Here is a 19,416-nt window from a genome sequence, read left to right as displayed (position 1 = left end):
ATGAAAATTAAGCCCATTGAACTTTACAATAGACGAGGCTTGCGAATGAAGATAAACATGTGCTGCAAACATATAGAATACTGACACATTAATGCTTTGAGTTATAAACTTAAACACATAATACATATTCAGATAATATTCAAATTAAACAACAAATGTACATCAAAGTTCTCATTTGGGTGATTCTTCAATGTACAACAATAAACATAATTGATGCTTAGTTTTATTTCATATAATTGGCAATTATATACACTCCAATTAGACATGCTTGCTATCTTTGGATATTCTAAACATATCTAATCAGATATATTAATTAACCATGGTCATGTTTATAGATTATAAAATTTACCAATCAACCTGTGGGTGATTCTTAAATATTTTATAATCAACAAACTTCAACTTACTCATGACAATATATACGATCTTGTCATTTAATTAGTAGCATCACTTAATCATGAGTAATTGAAAATTATAATTTAATAAGTATGTAATTTCAAGGTATGGTCACTTTGGTGACTAACAAACTATCCATGAGTGAATTAAATTTCAAATTGTATAATGGAATCTTGACAACATCGTCATAATAAGCAAACTGGTAGTAACAACAGGCAGCTAAAAAAAACAAAAATAAAAAGAAAACATCATTAGAAATCAAAGAGCCAGGGCCCAAGAGCCCCAAGGCCCAATCAAAGACTATAAATGTATGGTGTTGCCCTAGGTGTTTGAACCCCCGACCTCCTCGCCAAACTCTCAAACCCCAGAATCACTCATTAGCAAGAGTTAGAAGACTCTAATCACTCTGCAAACTCTCAAATAACCCACGTTTGATAACTGACATCAACAACTCGTAAAAATACCTAAAACTTTCTACCTTTCCTCACCTTAATCATTTATCTACAGCGATCTTTTTTTTTAAAGAAAATCAAGAATGATCTTTTAATTTATGATTGTAACGCTTACTATGCGATCAAGCCAGACTGCCATAAAAAAAACCCTCCCCCAAAATACTTGGGGGAAAAAAAAAACCTCCAAAAAATATCCGACGCTTTGCCCCCATCCTCCGAGGGAAGAGGATCATCGCACGCTGTCCGAAAGAATCAAAGACGCGAACCTTTCTCCTCACGAATCGAACCGCACACGTGTGGCAACCCGATTCGATCCGAGCTGTACACAAAGCCGCATCTAACCTGGACTCGACCCACTCCCCGCTGTCAAACCTAAACCCTAGATTTAAATACGCCTCCGATTCTCTCTCGCACACTCTCTCTTGTTCTCTCCCCCTCCCCTCTCTCCCCTCTCAAGCGCAAACGAAAGCGCACGCACTCGAAAACCCTAGACGATTGACTCCTCGCCCGAAACCCTAGTCTAGGGTTTCGCTCGTCTTTCTAGGGTTTTTGTAGTTCGTTACAGAGAGAGAGAGCAATGGATCTCCCGAGTCTCGCGGTAATTCTTCGGGCGGCGCTCAGCCCCAATCCTGACGAGCGTAAGGCGGCGGAGGAGAGCCTTAATCAGGTTCAATTTTGGATGCTTTGAAATTTTAGTCTTTGTTTTGAATTGATTGATTGTTGATACTGTTCCATTACAAATGTTTTGGTGAGTTATTGGTTTGATTATTTAATCTTTCTGATCTTGAAGTAATTTTTGGTGATTAAATGTTCAATTTTGAGAGTACTTGCTTTTAGGGTTATGTGGAATTTAATTGAATAACTAACGAGAAAGAAAAGATCCGGTCTTTGCTTAATTTGGCGTTCTTTATTAGTTGAGTATTAATTAGAGCTCATACTTCAAATGATGGCGTTTGACTCTGTTGTTTCCCCCCTAAGTGGTGCTTGCTTACTTGATGTTCCAAGATGATGTGCTTGTGGATTTTGATCCATGCGATCAAAGCTGAAAAACTTTTTATCTTTTGCAACAATTTTGTGATCCAAGTATTTCACTCAAAAGTTTCCATCATGTTTCAAGTTTCATAGGTATTTTCTACAATTCACAGAGGAACTGTTTCTGCCGTTGTCAGATGTGCGAAGTTTACAACTCTAGCAGCAAAGAGGAAGACCAAGTAGAGACACTGAGGAAGGAATTTTTTTCTCCTTCCGTAGATTCAAAATTCTACCCTAACGTTTTATTTGAGATGAATTTGGACGCTGAGATCTGATCTGATCCATTTTGATCCCACACATTCTCTTCACATGTTACGATGCTTAAGTGGGCAACATACTGGAGTTATATCAAAGCACCTGTGGAAGCTTAAGAAACTAACTGAAATTTTATTGGTTATAAATTCCATCATTTATTGAGATCCTATTCTCCTTATGTGACTGCCCTTTTATGTTTCGATGCTTTTACTATTTCTTTCTTTTTCATAAAGCCATATGTTCTAGCCACCGGTTATTTTTGTGATGATACCTACAAAGCAGCTCATTCAGTCCTATTGTTTCTAATATATCTGTAGCTATGCTTACACTCTGTGTAACTTGATTGCTTGTTTGGACAATGAAGATGACCATATAGATGTAATTGTTTCTATATATCTGTTCCTCTTTTATATGATAATCACGATATTTATTATTGTCATTTCCAGTTCCAGTATGCACCACAGCACTTAGTGAGGCTATTGCAAATCATTGTGGATGGAAATTGTGATTTAGCTATAAGACAAGTTGCTAGCATTCATTTTAAGAACTTTGTGGCGAAGAACTGGACACCTGATGAGCCTGGTATGTACAGTGACAAGGTCAGGATATCTCTATTCTGTTGGCATGAGACTTGAATATTTTTTTGTTTATTATTTTAGGTGAGCCTCAAAAGATTTCAGCGAGCGATAAGGGTATGGTTCGGGACAATATCCTTGGGTTTATCACTCAAGTTCCACCATTATTGAGGTAGATTATGATCTGGATTTTTTATTTTTTATTTTTTCTGTTTTGGAGCTTAGTGAATCTGCTAGCTTCATGAATCTACTTCTGCTGATGTCCATTATGATTGCAACAAGACATGCCATTTGTATTACAAGGCAATTCTATGGTTGATGTTATACTGATTTATGATGTCTCATTGATCACCCTGTCATGCTTGTTTCTTAACCATATCTGCTCCTTGCAAACCATCATACTTAGGTGCTAAGCTTGTGACAGATTGAATCTGAAGCACTCCGTTTATTGTCATATTACTAGATGTAGCATACTCTGTATATCAATTTGTTTATGTTTGAGATGTTGGCAAACATATGATGTTTTGTTTAGATAATTACGAGTATTCGTGATCATCCTCTGTAGTTTATGATGACTTTCTTCATTTTCCTGATTCAAAATGCTTTATATTGTTTTTTTGTTAGATGATGCAGTGTAATGATAACTGTTTCACATCTTTAGAAATTAGAATCATGAGTGGGCCCTTAAAACACCTTTACATGCTGTACATTTTGATCAGCTATTGCAAGTATTTCATTCTCTTGTTTATCCTGATTAGGGAGTCTTCTGATTCACAAATATTCATATTCTTTGTTATGCAGGGCACAGCTTGGTGAATGCATTAAAACTTTAATCCATGCTGATTACCCTGAACAGTGGCCTAGCCTTCTTCACTGGATAACATGCAACTTACAATTACAAGGCCAACAAGTATTTGGAGCTCTCTATGTGCTAAGGATTCTTTCCAGGAAATATGAGTAAGTAAAATCTCTTTTGTTATATGTGGATTCTGGAACCAGCTCCTTCTATAATCATTATATTTCATGCATACGCAAATCAAATGATATTACTATTATTTGACAAAAGCTTTTCTAAAACTCGCTTCGAAACTTTATGAAGGGTAATCACTTCTAGAGAGAAACTATTAATCCCTTAGCTTACGCCTTATCGCTTAAAATCTAACTGAAATGTTCGCTCACGCCTCATAAAGCACTTTTCTTTTGAAGCGGACACTTTAGATAAGATAGGAGAATATAAATGGATTTTTGAAAAAAGGACCTCTGGTCTTTAATAAGATTACTCAAAAAAAAAAAAGGAAAAAGACAGAAAGCAGAATGTTTGGGCCAGCTGTAACTATGATTTTCAACTCCCAACAAGTAAACTTTGAGTATTACTTTGTGCTATGGTTGTCTTGACTAGCACTAATTCTGTTAAGTTCTTTATTGACTATTTGGACTTTTTTTGTGATATTTAATAAAAAAGAATCTGTTTTATAAAATTTAATTGTGTAAGGAGTAAAAATCATACTAAGCAACTTAAGATTGACCTACTTTACTATTAGATTTGAGATGTATAATTATCTACTAATGCAAGGGATCCTGAGATTTTAATTAATTTTTCATGTTTGCTTTTAGGATTTTGGTTATGGTGTAAACTTAAAATTTTCATCTTGACATCTCTAATTAGAATTTTTTTTGAAATGGTGAAAGTTTGTGATTTTCTGTTAACTAGTTTGGATATATTGGTCACGTGATCATACTTGATATTTCTATAAAACAGGTCTAAAGTTTTCTGTGTTCATGTAGATTTATGCTGTGCTAACCTTTATATTCTATCTTTCTGATAAGATTCAAGTCTGATGAAGAGCGAACACCAGTTTATCTCATTGTGGATGAGACGTTTCCTCACTTGTTAAATATTTTTAACAAGCTGGTTCAAATTGGCAACCCTTCTATTGAAGCAGCAGACCTGATCAAGCTTATATGTAAAATCTTTTGGTCATCGATATATGTATGTGCCCACAATATGATGGTTCATTATGTTTTTTGCAATATTTTAGCATCTAAAGCTATCCCTTTATTCTGTTTTTTCCTTTCTATATTTCAGTTGGAGATTCCGAAGCATCTGTTTGATCTCAATGCATTTAACGCTTGGATGGTCCTTTTCCTGAATATATTGGAGAGACCAGTCCCTTCAGAAGGTCAACCTACAGATCCTGAGCTAAGAAAGTCATGGGGTTGGTGGAAAGTGAAAAAGTGGACAATCCACATCTTGAATCGTCTTTATACGAGGTGAATATTCAGTGGATTAGACGTAATTTGGATGTTTCTATCATCTTTTCTGTTAAATTAGCCTATTGATGCTGATTTGCAGGTTTGGAGACCTGAAGCTCCAGAAAGCTGAGAGTAAAGCTTTTGCTCAAATGTTTCAGAAGTCCTATGCTGGAAAGATTTTGGAATGCCATCTACGCTTGCTCAATTTGATCCGTACTGGCGAATACTTACCCGATAGGGTTATAAACCTTATCCTTCAGTACCTAAGTAGCAGGTTTGTCTATTAGTGATCTTTCTTTTTCTATTAGTCAAAAGTTAAAAAATCTAAAAAGTGTTTATTTGTAGATAGATTTCTGTTCCAGTTTTATTTGTCATCAATGAATTTTGAAGGATTCTATCTTTGTTCTGGAAAACATTGCCACTAAGTTTACTATAATTGAATCTCACAGGATTCAACATTTATTTTCTTTAAATTCTTTCATTATGATAAATACAATTCAGAAACTCTTTAAATGTTGCAAGTTCATATTTGTTCATAAGTTCCTTCTTTTCCTTCTTGTTTTATCTAGATCTAGACAGTGTTTTAAATATCGGCCGACATGTCGGACATGTCGGCCGATATAGCGGATTGAGGGGTCCAACGACACAAATCGGGGAAAAACAAGTCGCATATCGTTTTTTACCGACATATCGGCCATATCGGCGAAAAATCGGCCATATCGGCCGATTTTCTTGTTTGGAAAATCGGCCATATCGGCCGATTTTCCTGTTTTTTCTTTTTTTCTTCTTCACACGTGAATGTTTGGTTTGTGGACTATTTTGATTAATAATAGGCTAATGATTACTTGATGTTTGATCACTTGATTAATAATAGGCTAACTGATTAATAATAGGCTAATGATTATTGATTAATAAGGAGAGATTTATTTTATTTTAAATGTGCATATGAATGTTGAAATGTGCAGAGTCATGAAGTTATGAATTTAGGAATGCTTAGATAGTTAGATTACATTTAGGGCATGATATTATACATATGTGGATCACCCGATATGGCAATCCGATATTTAGTCCATGTCCCCCGATATATCCCCGATTTCCGCTATCCGACATGGATTTCAGCCGTCCGACATGAACCCGACATCCGATATTTAAAACCTTGCATCTAGATGCTCTACAACTCTACGCATTTGAATAATTACATTTTTCCTGCTGCTGTGCAGACTCACTCAAATTAGACCTTCTGAGTGGTACATTAAAGACTGATTGCATCAACCCAATTCATGCTCATGCTTTCGAAAGACAATGGTCAAAACAGAAATTGAGTGGAAATTTTATAAATTTCCACAGCTGTGGAAGCAGCAAAAGAAAAACTGAGATAGAGCAAGATACACAAAGTATAAACAATTAATACATCGTCATCTAAATAATATCTGACTTATCTTCCTTGAGAAAAGTCACTTGTTTCTGATCTCTAGTTCTGATTAATGCTACTGCACAATGCTTCTTCCTTGATGTTTTATTAGTAGAATACAGTAACAATGACGACAGTCAAGCCTTTATCCCAAAATTTTGTCTTTGGCTAATCATACTCTTCTACTCAGTTTTTATTGATGGGTATCTCCTCCATTAGTTAAGTTAATCATTATCATATATATCCTTCTTAACAGTTTCAAGGCAAGTCCTCTTAAGTCTACTTCTACTTCTTTCTTTATTAGTAATAAGTTCATCACTTCTAATTGGTGCATTCAATGGTTTCCATTGCACCATGACCGAACCAACTCAAATGGTTCTATTTGTAATATCATTACTAAAGAAACATAAAAAATCATGCAAAATAGAAACCAAAGGACATTGCTAAGGAACTTACCAGTTCAGTTGGCAAACAAACAGTTGTTTCGAGGTAAATAGTTTAATACAGATGAGCTTGTTTTTATAGTAAAGTTCATCAGTTTCATTCAGATTGAACCTTGTGATTTGTGTAGAAAGAGCCTTGATAAAGTTATGAACCTTTGACTAATGATGTTATTGTATATAAACTCTTTTCAATAATTAAAAGTGAGCCTTTAGCAGAAAAAGATTTGTGATAAGGTTCTTATGAACTCGTATGGCCACGAATGAGTTCATTGACGTTCACAATATCAATTGACAGCATTTGCTGTCTGCAAATGATTTTATATTTGGCAATAAAACTAGAAAGAGATAGTTTTATAACTATAAATTGGAATGAAGCTTTATTAGATTTAAAAGGATAAGAATGAAGCAATGAAATGAAACTTGAAGAAAAAAGAGTAGTGGCTAATATTGGTGGCAATGTTTTAAAAAGCTTCTGCCTAGCCCGTCTAGGTGTATGCCTAGGCCTAGGTGATACCTTGGCCTAGTGCCTAGCGTTTTAGGCAGTACTTAGGCTGCCCACCTAGATTTTGAGAGTGCCTAGGGGAGTGTGCTCTGCCAATATGGATTACACCCTTTAGGTCTTGATCGTGATTTCTTCCATTGCAACACTGCATTCTCCAACCTCCTCCAAACTCCTTCAGCCTCCAACTATGAATACCTCCGACCTTCAGCAAAACCTCCACCACCACATAAGAAATCTGTCTAGGTTCCAGTCCAATGCCTAAGCTTTCTATAACATTGGCATTACTATTAGTAATGGTAATTAAAAAAATTAAAAAACAGGAAAAACATAGGCATCGTGTCCAACATATAGGCTGGCTAGCGCTTTTTGTAACCTTGATCGGCTGCCATTTAAAGGTTTATAGAATTGTTTTATTCTTATGGAGACTACTATCTGATAACTGAATATCTATTGTTCAAGGAGAAGCTATTTATACATCTTATTAGCAATTATGCAGTAACATGCTGGAAAGACATTAGCGTGGCGGAGATGAATTTCTTGTTTGTGGGCCATGTGGCATATATGCTAAGATAGGTCATGACATGAAGGATAAGTTGCTACATGATAGATGAGTGCGAATCATTTGAGATGATTCATCATTTGCCCGATGACTTAGTATGGTGCAAGTAATAGCCTAATGGTAGGAGTGATTAGAACTAGCACTAGACCATAATGCATCCCAGATCTGAGCAGTAAAATGTAAAAGAAAAAAAATAAAAAAAAAAGAAAAGAAAAAACTGTATCGTTGTTGCTAAATTAACTGACTTGCCCTGATGAAGCTCATTGAAATGAAATTGTCATTGTTATCAAGGGTTCTGAAAAAGTGTTGCTGATATTTCTTGAAATTTTACTGAAATGTTTTCTCCATTACCTTGTCTACATTTTCCCTTCACTGAGATGTTTCCATATCCAAGAATCTTTTTGTTTATTCCCTTGTATTCCCATCTCAAATTTCATAGTTTTGTCCAGAACTCCTTATTCAAGCATTCTGTTTATTTCTATATTAGGGGTGAGCAAACGGTTGGTTTGGTTGGTTCTGATCCTTTTTTTTTGGTGAAACCAAACTGGATTATTACGGTTCGGTCAGTAATTTCGGTTTATTTGTATATTAGTGTGAGCAAATGGTTGGTTTGGTTGGTTTTTATCCTTTTTTGTGAAACCGATAACAGACACTGAACTGACCCAACCAAACCGGATTATTACGGTTCGGTTGGGTCAGTAATTTCGGTTTCTATGAAATCTCCCGCCAAGCACCATCAATGGGTACCATGGTGGCAACCCCGAAACAATGCATACTATAATAGTCAGGTGTAGGTGAGATTTGAAAATGAAACAAGAGAACATACAAGCAGTTAAAGAAAATGAAAGTCGAAGAAGAACAAGAGAGTAAATATTGTGAAGATGATGATTGATATATTTTAATGGGCTCATGATGAACTTCTCATAACTGAATGTCCTTTCTCTATTCCCCATGCGACGAGTGGGTCACAGCTTGTATTTTTTAATTGAGAAGTGTAGGGGTTACATGGGTGGGCCCTAGTGACTGTGAGAGAGAAAGGAGTCTGAATTACATGACTGTGAGAGAGAAAGGAATCTGAATTACATACTATCACATCCTAGATTCTCAGTACACTCGTGTTCGGTCGGTTCGGTTAATACGGGTTGAAATTTTTTCAACCCGACCGGAACCATAAGGAACACAAGACCAACCGAACTGTCAAAATCGGACGGTTCGGTCAGTTTGTTTGGTTTGAACCAAAATTTACTCAGCCCTATCGTATATTCTTTTAGCTTAAAAAACATTTCACATTAGTCCAAAATATTCCCAAACTCTCAGTATACTTGAGCAGTATGCTACTTAATTGTAATTTCATCAACACAATGTGCTTTGATACCACTGAGCTAAAGTTGATGTTATTTTCCAGGTTCCATTAACCTTCTGAGCTGCACCATGTAATGCCTATTGTAACCTGGAAGCATGTGTGTGATTATCTTAATAGGCTTTTCTGTGGACAGACTATTCTTGTTTATCATTTGGACCATTTTTTTTAAATTTTTGTTTAGTTCTTGGTGTTGATGTGGTGCAGCAGTTGAGCTGTTTTGTATCATGCAACGGAGCTTTAAGGTCCTGCTTGCATTGATTTTGTTTATTTTTCAAAATTTATGTGTAAGCTATTTTTTTAGAGGTGTTTGTAATGTTAGCTTTGTGTTCTACGAATATTTGATTACAAGCATTTTCAAAAGTTTAAAGGGACACAATTTTTCATGGTCAGTTAATTAAAATCTGATTTTCCTGCATCCTATGTGACTGATCCATTGTATATCTTGTTTGCCTCTTCTTGCAGTATTTCAAGGAATGCAATGTATCACTTGCTACAGCCACAACTGGATATCATTCTTTTCGAGATAATTTTCCCTCTTATGTGCTTCGGTGACAACGATCAGAAATTATGGGATGAAGATCCTCATGAATATGTCAGAAAGGGTTATGGTGAGGCTTCAGCCTAAAGTTATTGTTTTCATGAGTGATGTCTATTGGAAGACCTATTTTTATTTGTATTAAGCCCTTGGTAAGCAGACTGCATCTTTTGAGTGCAGATATTATTGAGGACCTGTACAGTCCTCGGACTGCCTCAATGGACTTCGTGAGCGAGCTAGTGAGAAAACGTGGGAAGGGAAACCTCCAGAAGTTTGTTGGGTTTATAGTTGGGATTTTTAGGAGGTAAATTTCATTCTGGCATACCTAACTAATATGCCCACCAGTTATATGAAAAGCTGTTTTACATAGTATTAATTTGTTCTACTAGGTATGATGAGGCACCTGCTGAGTATAAACCATATCGACAAAAAGATGGCGCTCTTCTCGCAATTGGGACATTGTGTGATAAACTAAAGCAAACCGAGCCTTATAAATCGGAGCTTGAGCGCATGTTGGTGCAACATGTTTTTCCTGAATTCACAAGTCCTGTTGGTCATCTTAGAGCAAAGGTTGTGGGCTTTTAGATGTTATACCTGCTCTTGTTGTTGTGGTCTTTTAGATGTTATACCTGCTCTCATCCTTTGTTAGATATTTAATTGCTCACTAATACATCTTATTCATGGTGAACAGGCGGCGTGGGTTGCAGGCCAGTATGCATTCATAAACTTTTCCGACCAAAACAATTTTCGGAGGGCATTACATTGTGTTGTTGCTGGCATGCGTGATCCTGAACTTCCTGTACGCGTTGATTCTGTCTTTGCATTGCGATCTTTTGTTGAAGCATGTAAAGGTTAGTTTCTTTGCATTCACTAAACAATTTTCTTATGAAAACTTTAATAACTAATATATATCTTTTATACAGATCTAAATGAGATTCGTCCTATTATTCCTCAATTACTTGATGGTAAGTTTGCCGTACTTTTTGTTTGTTACCTACATTTTCATTCTCACATATAATTTCTCAATGCATTGTCTGCAGAGTTTTTTAAACTAATGAATGAGGTCGAAAATGAGGACCTTGTTTTCACCCTCGAGACTATAGTGGACAAGTTCGGTGAAGAGATGGCACCATATGCTCTCGGATTATGTCAGAATTTGGTATTTATGGCATACATACAGAAAAATTCTTCATTAAGCTGTTTATAAAATCCATGCTTAGACCATCCTTTTCATTTTCTTTTTGTAGGCGGCCGCATTTTGGAGGTGCTTGGATACATCAGAAGCAGATGACGATGCTGATGATCCAGGTGCTTTGGCAGCTGTTGGTTGCTTGCGTGCTATAAGCACAATCTTGGAATCTGTGAGCAGGCTTCCTCATCTTTTTGTCCAGATTGAGCCTACTCTTTTACCAATCATGCGAAGGATGTTGACAACAGATGGTCAAGGTATTTCTTCTCTTCAGGTGGCATACTTTCCATATGCTGTTGAGTGAATACATGGTAGGAGTTATTTGATATGATCATTTGGGTATTGCTTTTGTTGTATGCTGGATGATCGGGTATAAATTCCATGATATATTCTGGTGTTATAGCATGTGGAATAATTCTATTTTAATGTGACATCTTAGGTGATAATACATATCACTGACAAATTGAATTTGCTCCCTCCACTTCTTTTGATTTACCTGTGTGTATGTTATGTACTTGATTTACTGGACTTCCCCTGACAGTAAATAAGCTATATGGCTGGTTTAGAGTATTAATTATCTTTTCTTTTATTTTAAGAGTTGATACCTTGCCAAAAATCTACTGCTTTCTTTTCAAAATTAAATACTCTGATGTAATTTTCTTGATGACATATATATTTTTATTTTATTTCTTGATATTTTCGTGTTTGTGGCTTTGTTTCGAGAAGCCTATTTACATTGGATTTCCTGGTTATTAGATCTTAGTCCTGAAAGTAATTTGACTTTAGATCAAGTCCACTTAAATAGTGTACTCTTACATAATGTTCTTCCATTCTCATGCCAATTGCTTTACTTCTTTTTCGGTTAGAGTGTTGTGTTTTCTAGTGCGTCTTGAACTATTACATGTGATGCACTTATATGCATGTTATGGAGAATTGTGGAAAATATTTATATAATTTTGAAACAATGTAATCCTTTGTCTTACCTTTTCCGCTTTGACATTTATGCAGAGGTTTTTGAGGAGGTTCTGGAAATTGTCTCTTATATGACATTTTATTCTCCTACAATTTCCTTAGAGATGTGGAGTCTTTGGCCTTTGATGATGGAAGCCCTTGCTGATTGGGCGATTGATTTTTTCGAGAGTAAGTCCTGAAAAGCTAGCATTGCTTATTACAGTTATTTCTTTTCTAGTCATATTCATTGCTTGTTCTATGAGCTACATTTATTCAGTGTACTAAGACAAAATTCATGGAACACATTACTCTTATTGCTTTCACATGTATTGCTAGTTGGTTGGTAGTAGTGATGTGTATTTTCTAAATATATCTCCTTAATTTGTTATCACTTGTTTGTTGATTTCTTTCACTTAAATTCATGCATAGATTTAATAACAGAAACATTTAAGACTCATTTTCTGACTTTTAAGGCTTCTGAAACAGTGTGCATGTTGCATACTCTCTTCTTGTTAACTTTTTTTTTAAAATATTAGCTCAGCAGACAGTTATGATCGATTTTCCTGACAATGGCCAAACCTTTCGATTTGTATCTAGAAAAACTGATCTGGTATATGTGTCCACTATCCAGTATCGCTTTATCTTTTAAAATTTACTATTGTTAATTCACTGATCATTATCCACAAATCAATATTTTTAGTTCTCTTGCATACTAAATCAAACTACTTTTTCACCTTTTTATTTGTGTATTCATTGCAATTACAACATTAGATAAAGTGTTATTCTTATATATAGAAAGGGGATTTCTGCTTGTTTCATCATACTTTAAGATGAATGCTCTGTTAATTTTTTCTTAATGTATAGAAAATTGATCTCACCAAGCACTCATATTTCCGGAGAATGTCTATCTGAATAGAAGTGGGTATTTTGAAGTGAAATTAGTTGACACAAATCAGACTAAACTAGTAAAAGCTTAATACTGATATATCTCAGATAAAATTTCTTATCATGCTTACTGACAAATTTCTTATTATTCTTACCACCTCTTTGATCAGTGAATTTCTCAGATATTAAATGCATTCTTACAAGAGAATGAATGCTTTTTTTTTTGCATTAAATGTCAATATATTGACCTCTAAGGCCACCATTCTCTTTATTTTATTCTATTTGGAAATCTTATCTTCTTGGTTTCTTTAATGATTTTTTATTTTCTTACTGAATTTTGTTCCTTTCTTTTTTATAACTTGACGATGATTTGATTCTAGAATTCTAAGATAAATGTCCAAATTTAAAGTATTCTCTTTTTATCTTTTACATACATATTTGATCTTATGAAGCAATTTCCATGCAGATATTCTTGTACCACTTGACAACTACATATCAAGGGGTACCACCCATTTTCTTACGTGTAAAGATCCTGACTACCAACAAAGTTTATGGTCTATGCTCTCATCTGTGAGTTAATGATAATCTCATGTGATCTTTTCCCCTTCATACGATTATATTAGTTGAAATATTGGCAGGAAAGTATTTTTGGGGGTATGTGCGTGGGTGGGTGGGTTGCGGGCTCACTACGCGGGTTCTATTTTTAATTAGTTTTAGTTTAATGTTGCTCCAGTTCTTATTCCCCATTTGTCGCATTGTTAAAAGGCCTTTAACAATGTGCAGATTATGTCTGACAAAAATATGGAAGACAATGACATAGAGCCTGCACCAAAGCTTATTGAGGTGGTATTCCAGAACTGCAAAGGTCAAGTAGATCAATGGGTTGAGCCATATCTCAGGATTACAATCGATCGCCTACGTCGAGCGGAGAAGCCATACTTAAAATGTCTCTTGATACAAGTGGTGAGAAATTATGTTAATTTGTTTGTTTCTTATGAAGCCGCATCCAGAATTTATTCTCTTATTTCGACTTGATGTTAAGCTATATACTCTTTAAGGTAGACCTCTAACGTTGTTGGTATTTTAACAAGATGGACATTTCTTTTATGTCCTTCGTGTGTTATTTCATTTATTCTCTTATTCAATAGCTTCATTTCAAGTGTGAATTTTCTTTTTTGCACTGAAGAGGAGCAAAATGATAACATGGTCTTGTGTCATTGCTAATTAGTTTTTGACAAATGCTGCTCCATTTAATGGAACTCCTAAATTATCTACTACAACAATTTTTTTCCTTCTGTTTTTTGACAAATGCTGCTCCATTTAATGGAACTCCTAAATTATCTACTACAACAATTTTTTTCCTTCTGTGGGATAGAATGTGACTCTTGCTAGCTTAGAACTCCTAAATTATCTACTACAACAATTTTTTTCCTTCTGTGGGATAGAATGTGACTCTTGCTAGCTTATGTGCACTTATTCCATTGGCTTGTTGTTGTGCTTAGGTTCTTAAATTTTAATCAAGTCCGATCCAAAGGCCCTGTAACTGTTGTTTGCTACTTGCCTATGGTCGCCTGTTGCGAAAGTTGATTTGATACCCAAGTTGCATCTTCTCAATCTATCAAATCCAATTCTGAGATTTGTAATTTTGAATTTAAATCTTCCAATTTTACTATGCTCTTGGGGTGCACATATTCTGTATGTTTTCTTAGTCTGTGGTCTTTACTGATTCATCATTTTGTCCATAAATTCTCTATTACATGCAATTGTTATACTTTAATATTTGCATTTGATAAACCTTCCTAGTTTTGTGATGCTCCAATCTTAATATTTCATTTTATACGACACATATGGTTGATGATACTTCTGATAATTTGCACCATATAAGAGAATTATATTGCTGGCATGTTTTCAGATATCACATGAGAAAAAGCTGGATATTTAAGCACATTTTTACAAAAGCTGGATATTTAAGCACATTTTTACTGCTGTGAACGATGCTCTCCATTTTCTTAGTTCTTTTGTATTATTGTATGTGACAGTAGAACTAGTTACCATATTATATAAGTGCTTTACTGGGGTACTATAAGGAAGTACAGTAGCTGTCAGCTTAAACTTTTATGTGTCAGTGGGCTCCAAGCCTCCAACCCATACGCTTATTCAGTTGCTGAGTATATTTGTAATTACAACATCCTTTTTGGGATTTTCTGGTATTGATTTTGTGCCTTTCCATGTAACTGACAAGTTGTATCTAGTGAATTGCAACTATTGTGATTTCTTATGTAGAAGTACAGCAGTTTGTGACTTTTAACTCATTCCCTGACCCATAAATCTCATTTTCTTTTACTTGGTCTGGAGTATACGGTTCCTTTGTCCCTATCATGGGTTACTACTTATTCCCTTTGAAACCATATTCATTTCTTTCATTTTGTTTGCTTTTTTCTATCTTTGTTTTACCTTCCTACCTTTCTCTTCCTACAACTTCAACCTTTACCTGTTCCATGGGCATTTAAGTGCAATGATGGTGATTTATGTCCTAGATCATTATCTTCTTTCTTTTGTTTTTGTTTCCTTTCTTTTGTTTGTGCTTTACATGTTCCCTGGGTTTTTAAGTGCAATGATGGCGCGCATACAAGCAAAACATAGCTTATATGTATGCATATGCAGTGCATGCGGTATATGTCCAATAAACACATAATTCCGTAAAATTCCTCTCCTCAATTTGATTCATGACCATGCTGTGGATTTTTGCTCGCTTGATCATCTTGGATGTTTTGATGTTTTCCTTGCTATTTTCTTTGTGCATAATGTTGTCAGTCATTCTGATTGATTATTATGTATTCTTCATGAAGGCTGCATGTCCATCCTTGACCATGCTTTGGATATTAGGCCTCTTGAATTAAAGTTCAACTGGTCTTGGACGTTTTTCTTGCCTTTTTTAATATGTGCATAATGCTGTCAGTTCCACTTTATTATTATGCATTCATGATGAAGGCCTCACTGCCTCTGCAGATTGCAAATGCTCTCTACTACAATGCTTCCTTAACTCTTGGAGTGCTTCATAAGCTTGGAGTTTCAACAGAAGTTTTTAGTCTGTGGTTTACTATGCTACAGCAAGTTAAGAAAAGTGGTATTCGTGCAAATTTTAGAAGGTATTTAGCTCCAGTAGTCATTATAATCATCCATTATCCTTTCCTTGTTCTCAATTTTTTCTTATTGTTACTGTAGGGAACATGATAAGAAGGTCTGTTGCTTGGGGTTGACCTCACTTCTTGCCCTCCCTGAGGAGCAGTTGCCAGGGGAAGCTTTTGGACGTGTTTTCAATGCTACACTTGAGCTGCTCGTTGCTTACAAGGATCAAGTTGCAGGTGCTTAATAGCTTAATTTTATTTCCTTTTTTAGTAGTGATTGATCATGATTTCTTCGAGCTTCTGCTACCAAGTTGCTTTTCCACTCTGTTTTATTTTGACTTCAAAGTGTGAATGTTTATGTCCTTTTGCTTGGTTAGCTTTTGTAGTTCATATTTCTCGATGCCTGTCTATTCTTTTTTTTAGTTTATTGGTTTGTTGCTTCCAGTATTTATTTGTGCTTAGACTTTGTTTAATCTTGTTTGCTTTTTTCTTGTGCCAGAATCTAAAAAGGAGTATGATGGTGAAGAAGATGACATGGATGGTTTTCAGTCAGATGAGGAAGGTGAGGATGAGTCTGATAAGGAAATGGGTGATGATGATGAGGAAGGTGATGAGGCTGAGAGTCTCAAGCTCCAAAAATTAGCAGCACAGGTCTGTAACACGTGAATCATATCTTTTGACATTGTTCATGACATCATAACCCAAAAGAAACTGGATAAAAGCCTGCATGCTTTTGTTATATATGTTCAAACAGATAAGAGGGAGGAATGGGTGCCAAAGAAAAGAAACAAAGAAAAAGAAACTGAAAATGAACAAGAACAACGATTATGCACCAATGTACTGTTTATGTTGCTGCTAATTGCTTCTCTTTTTATGATAGCGACCATTGCCATTGTTGCTTACAGACACTATGAAATTTCCCATAAAATATTAGTGATTATGCAGACACGGGAATTTCTCATGAAATATTAGTGATTGCATTCAAAGAGGTCACTGTATGTTTTAGTTATTCATGATCATATTAACTTCAAGAACATAATACCTGTTAGAGTTGAGTTGAATAAAGAAGAGAGTTTAGATGCCCTGGACAATAACGTTTCAGTCACTACACGTGCCTTGAATTTTCATTTTTTTTTCGTACTATAGGTACGTCTTGAGGTGCTCTAGATCCCTTTCTTTTTTTTTTCCTTTTTCTTTTTTCTTTTTTTTATTTAAAGAGTAAGGTGCTCTGGATCTTTATTTACTATTTCAGTTTCTTTGGGATATTTCAGGACTCCAATAAAATCAGCTGTCCATCAATTTGTATGGTGGTCTCTTTGTTATCTATTGTTGTCTACATACGAATTTTACAATGTACATTGATCAAGTTTATTCAGTCATGTTAGTTGTTCACCTGTTTTTCTTTTCACATTACTTCCTTGTGTTCCCACACATTATTATGTTTAGAATTTTTATATTGGTCCTTTTAGAATTAATTTTAAGAGTGAGTATGAGTGCCCACATCCCAATTCTGCAAGCATGCAGAAGAGGCGTCATGTTGGAAACCTCGTTGTTAAAAGAATAAATAAATAAAAATTAGATGTTCAATATACTGAATGCTGTGTGTTTATTTGACATCAGGCGAAGGCTTTTCAGCCAAACGATGAGGATTACGACTCAGATGATGATTACAGTGATGATGAAGAGTTGCAGTCACCTATTGATGATGTTGACCCATTTATTTTCTTTGTGGAATCCATCAAAGGTAAGGCTAAATCGAGGCTCGTAGTTTTCATTTATAACATCCATGTTCTGTTTAAATTAGGAAAACAATCTGATGTGAAACCAATGTCCAGTCGTGCAAGCTTCCAATCCTCCAAGGTTTCAGAACCTCATGCAGACACTGGACTTCAATCATCAGGCTCTTGCTAGTGGCATAGCTCAACATGCTGAACTAAGGAAAGTGGAGATAGAGAAAGAGAAGCTGGAGAAAGCAACTGCCTCATAATTTCAATGCTGTAGGTCAAGCACAAAAGCCTCATCTGTAGTTTTTGTCATTGTCAACCACCAGTCCAGGTTGTAGGAATACTAAGGCTGGTTGCATCACCCAGTTAATGGGTTTGGCTCGGTATCTAGAGCTCAAAGTGTCAAAAGTGTCCTATCTGAAGTCTTAAGACTTCTCTCATGGACAGAAGTTTAATAGCAAATGCTCGGTCTAGCTTGGATGCTGGCCCTTGAATGGTTGTCACGTTTCTTTTTGGTAGGGAACAACAGCATAAAGGTTCAGCTGTTAATGTTCCGGGATGTTGTGTAAGTTTTTTTCTATTGTATACAGACAAGCCTCTTATTTGGGAAGAACATCCCTTTTTTGTGGTCTCATTCGTCAGGCTCTCTCCTACCGAAGAGCCCTACAGATAGGGTGGCCGTTATAGAGTGTACATGATTCGTTTTATCAGTTATTTGCATGAATGTATGTTAATATTTTTTGGATTTGGAAAACCATCTGTACTGTATGGGTCGGTGCCTCGTGAACTGGTGGTTGTATGTAAACCTATATTCATTCTTTATTATGATTATCATGATTGGTTTTATTGTGAATTTTAGATTGTGCATGTCAATACTGATGAGTACTACTGTCTTGTACAGGGCAATCTCCATTCTGCTATCCCTGAGCTTTTAGTTTACTATAGAGAGCGAGATCCTGATTCTTTTGTCTGTATCTTTTGATTCTCTTGTCATTCCTTTTGTGTGTGTGAATGAGCGTTGATTGTTCTGTTACAAGTTGGAAAAAAAAAGTGGGGTTGCAGTCATCATTACTGTGAGGAGATATGTTGGCTATTCCTCCAGCTTCCATTTCAAAACTACGAAGGTGAGTAGTTCATCCTTGGTTCACCAAAAGCTGAAGTAAAAATATGCAGCTCTTTTATTGAGAGAAATCTTCCTAAGAGTTCTCTGGCGTTACTCCAACTCTTCATCGCTGTCGTCTGTCCGCAGGCAACTCATGAAGCTATTCTTTGAGCCAAGTTGCTATTGTAGTCCGGTAATGACGAGCTCTTAAGTCCTAGATATGATGGCGAGGTACCGATAAAGGTTGACTATGGTTTAAATAGTAATACCCAAACTTTGATTCTTATACTTAGTTGTCATATTTGTTGTTCTTGAAAACAATCCTACATTCTATTTATTTATTTATTTATTATTTTATTAAGGAGAAATTTTTGAAATGGGCTGGTTTTAAAAAATATTTAGCAAAACCGATCTTTTTTTGGCTAAGGCTGACCAAAAAGATGTCGGTTTTGTTGAATTTGGCTTTTGAAACATAGGACTAGTAGTCCTGTGTGTTTAGAGACCGCCAATCGGCCACTAAATTAAACTCAGAAAACCCACGGGACTACTAGTCTCGTGGGTTTTCTCTTCACAAACATCCAAATATAAGTGACCAATGTCTACACAATTCCGACGCAAAATCTAATTTTTAACGATTCCATCCGTAAATTCCTAACATAAATTA

General features: G+C 35.6%; 1 protein-coding gene across 1 annotated transcript; it reads left to right on the top strand.

Moving 5' to 3' along the window:
• LOC109837652 (importin beta-like SAD2) lies at nt 1,249-18,482 on the top strand. Its single transcript, XM_020405976.1, has 22 exons — nt 1,249-1,512; nt 2,579-2,714; nt 2,792-2,879; nt 3,509-3,664; nt 4,535-4,697; nt 4,794-4,978; nt 5,061-5,234; nt 9,701-9,846; nt 9,954-10,077; nt 10,163-10,343; nt 10,465-10,624; nt 10,697-10,738; nt 10,814-10,932; nt 11,021-11,219; nt 11,971-12,102; nt 13,265-13,368; nt 13,582-13,761; nt 15,808-15,947; nt 16,024-16,163; nt 16,426-16,577; nt 17,547-17,670; nt 17,762-18,482. Exons 1-22 carry the CDS (start codon nt 1,423-1,425, stop codon nt 17,911-17,913), a joined length of 3,087 nt encoding a protein of 1,028 aa, XP_020261565.1. The 5' UTR covers nt 1,249-1,422; the 3' UTR covers nt 17,914-18,482.

This window comes from Asparagus officinalis, chromosome 4 (assembly GCF_001876935.1).
Source record: "Asparagus officinalis chromosome 4, Aspof.V1, whole genome shotgun sequence".
NCBI lineage: Eukaryota > Viridiplantae > Streptophyta > Magnoliopsida > Asparagales > Asparagaceae > Asparagus > Asparagus officinalis.
Note: the sequence above shows the minus strand (reverse complement) of the source record. Positions and strands in the feature narration are given on the sequence as shown.

Coding starts and splice junctions, on each gene's coding strand:
- LOC109837652 (XM_020405976.1), top strand. CDS start 1,423: ATGGATCTCCCGAGTCTCGCGGTAATTCTTCGGGCGGCGCTCAGCCCC. Junction 12,103..13,264: donor GGCGATTGATTTTTTCGAGA/GTAAGTCCTGAA, acceptor ATTTCCATGCAG/ATATTCTTGTACCACTTGAC. Junction 17,671..17,761: donor CTTTGTGGAATCCATCAAAG/GTAAGGCTAAAT, acceptor ACCAATGTCCAG/TCGTGCAAGCTTCCAATCCT.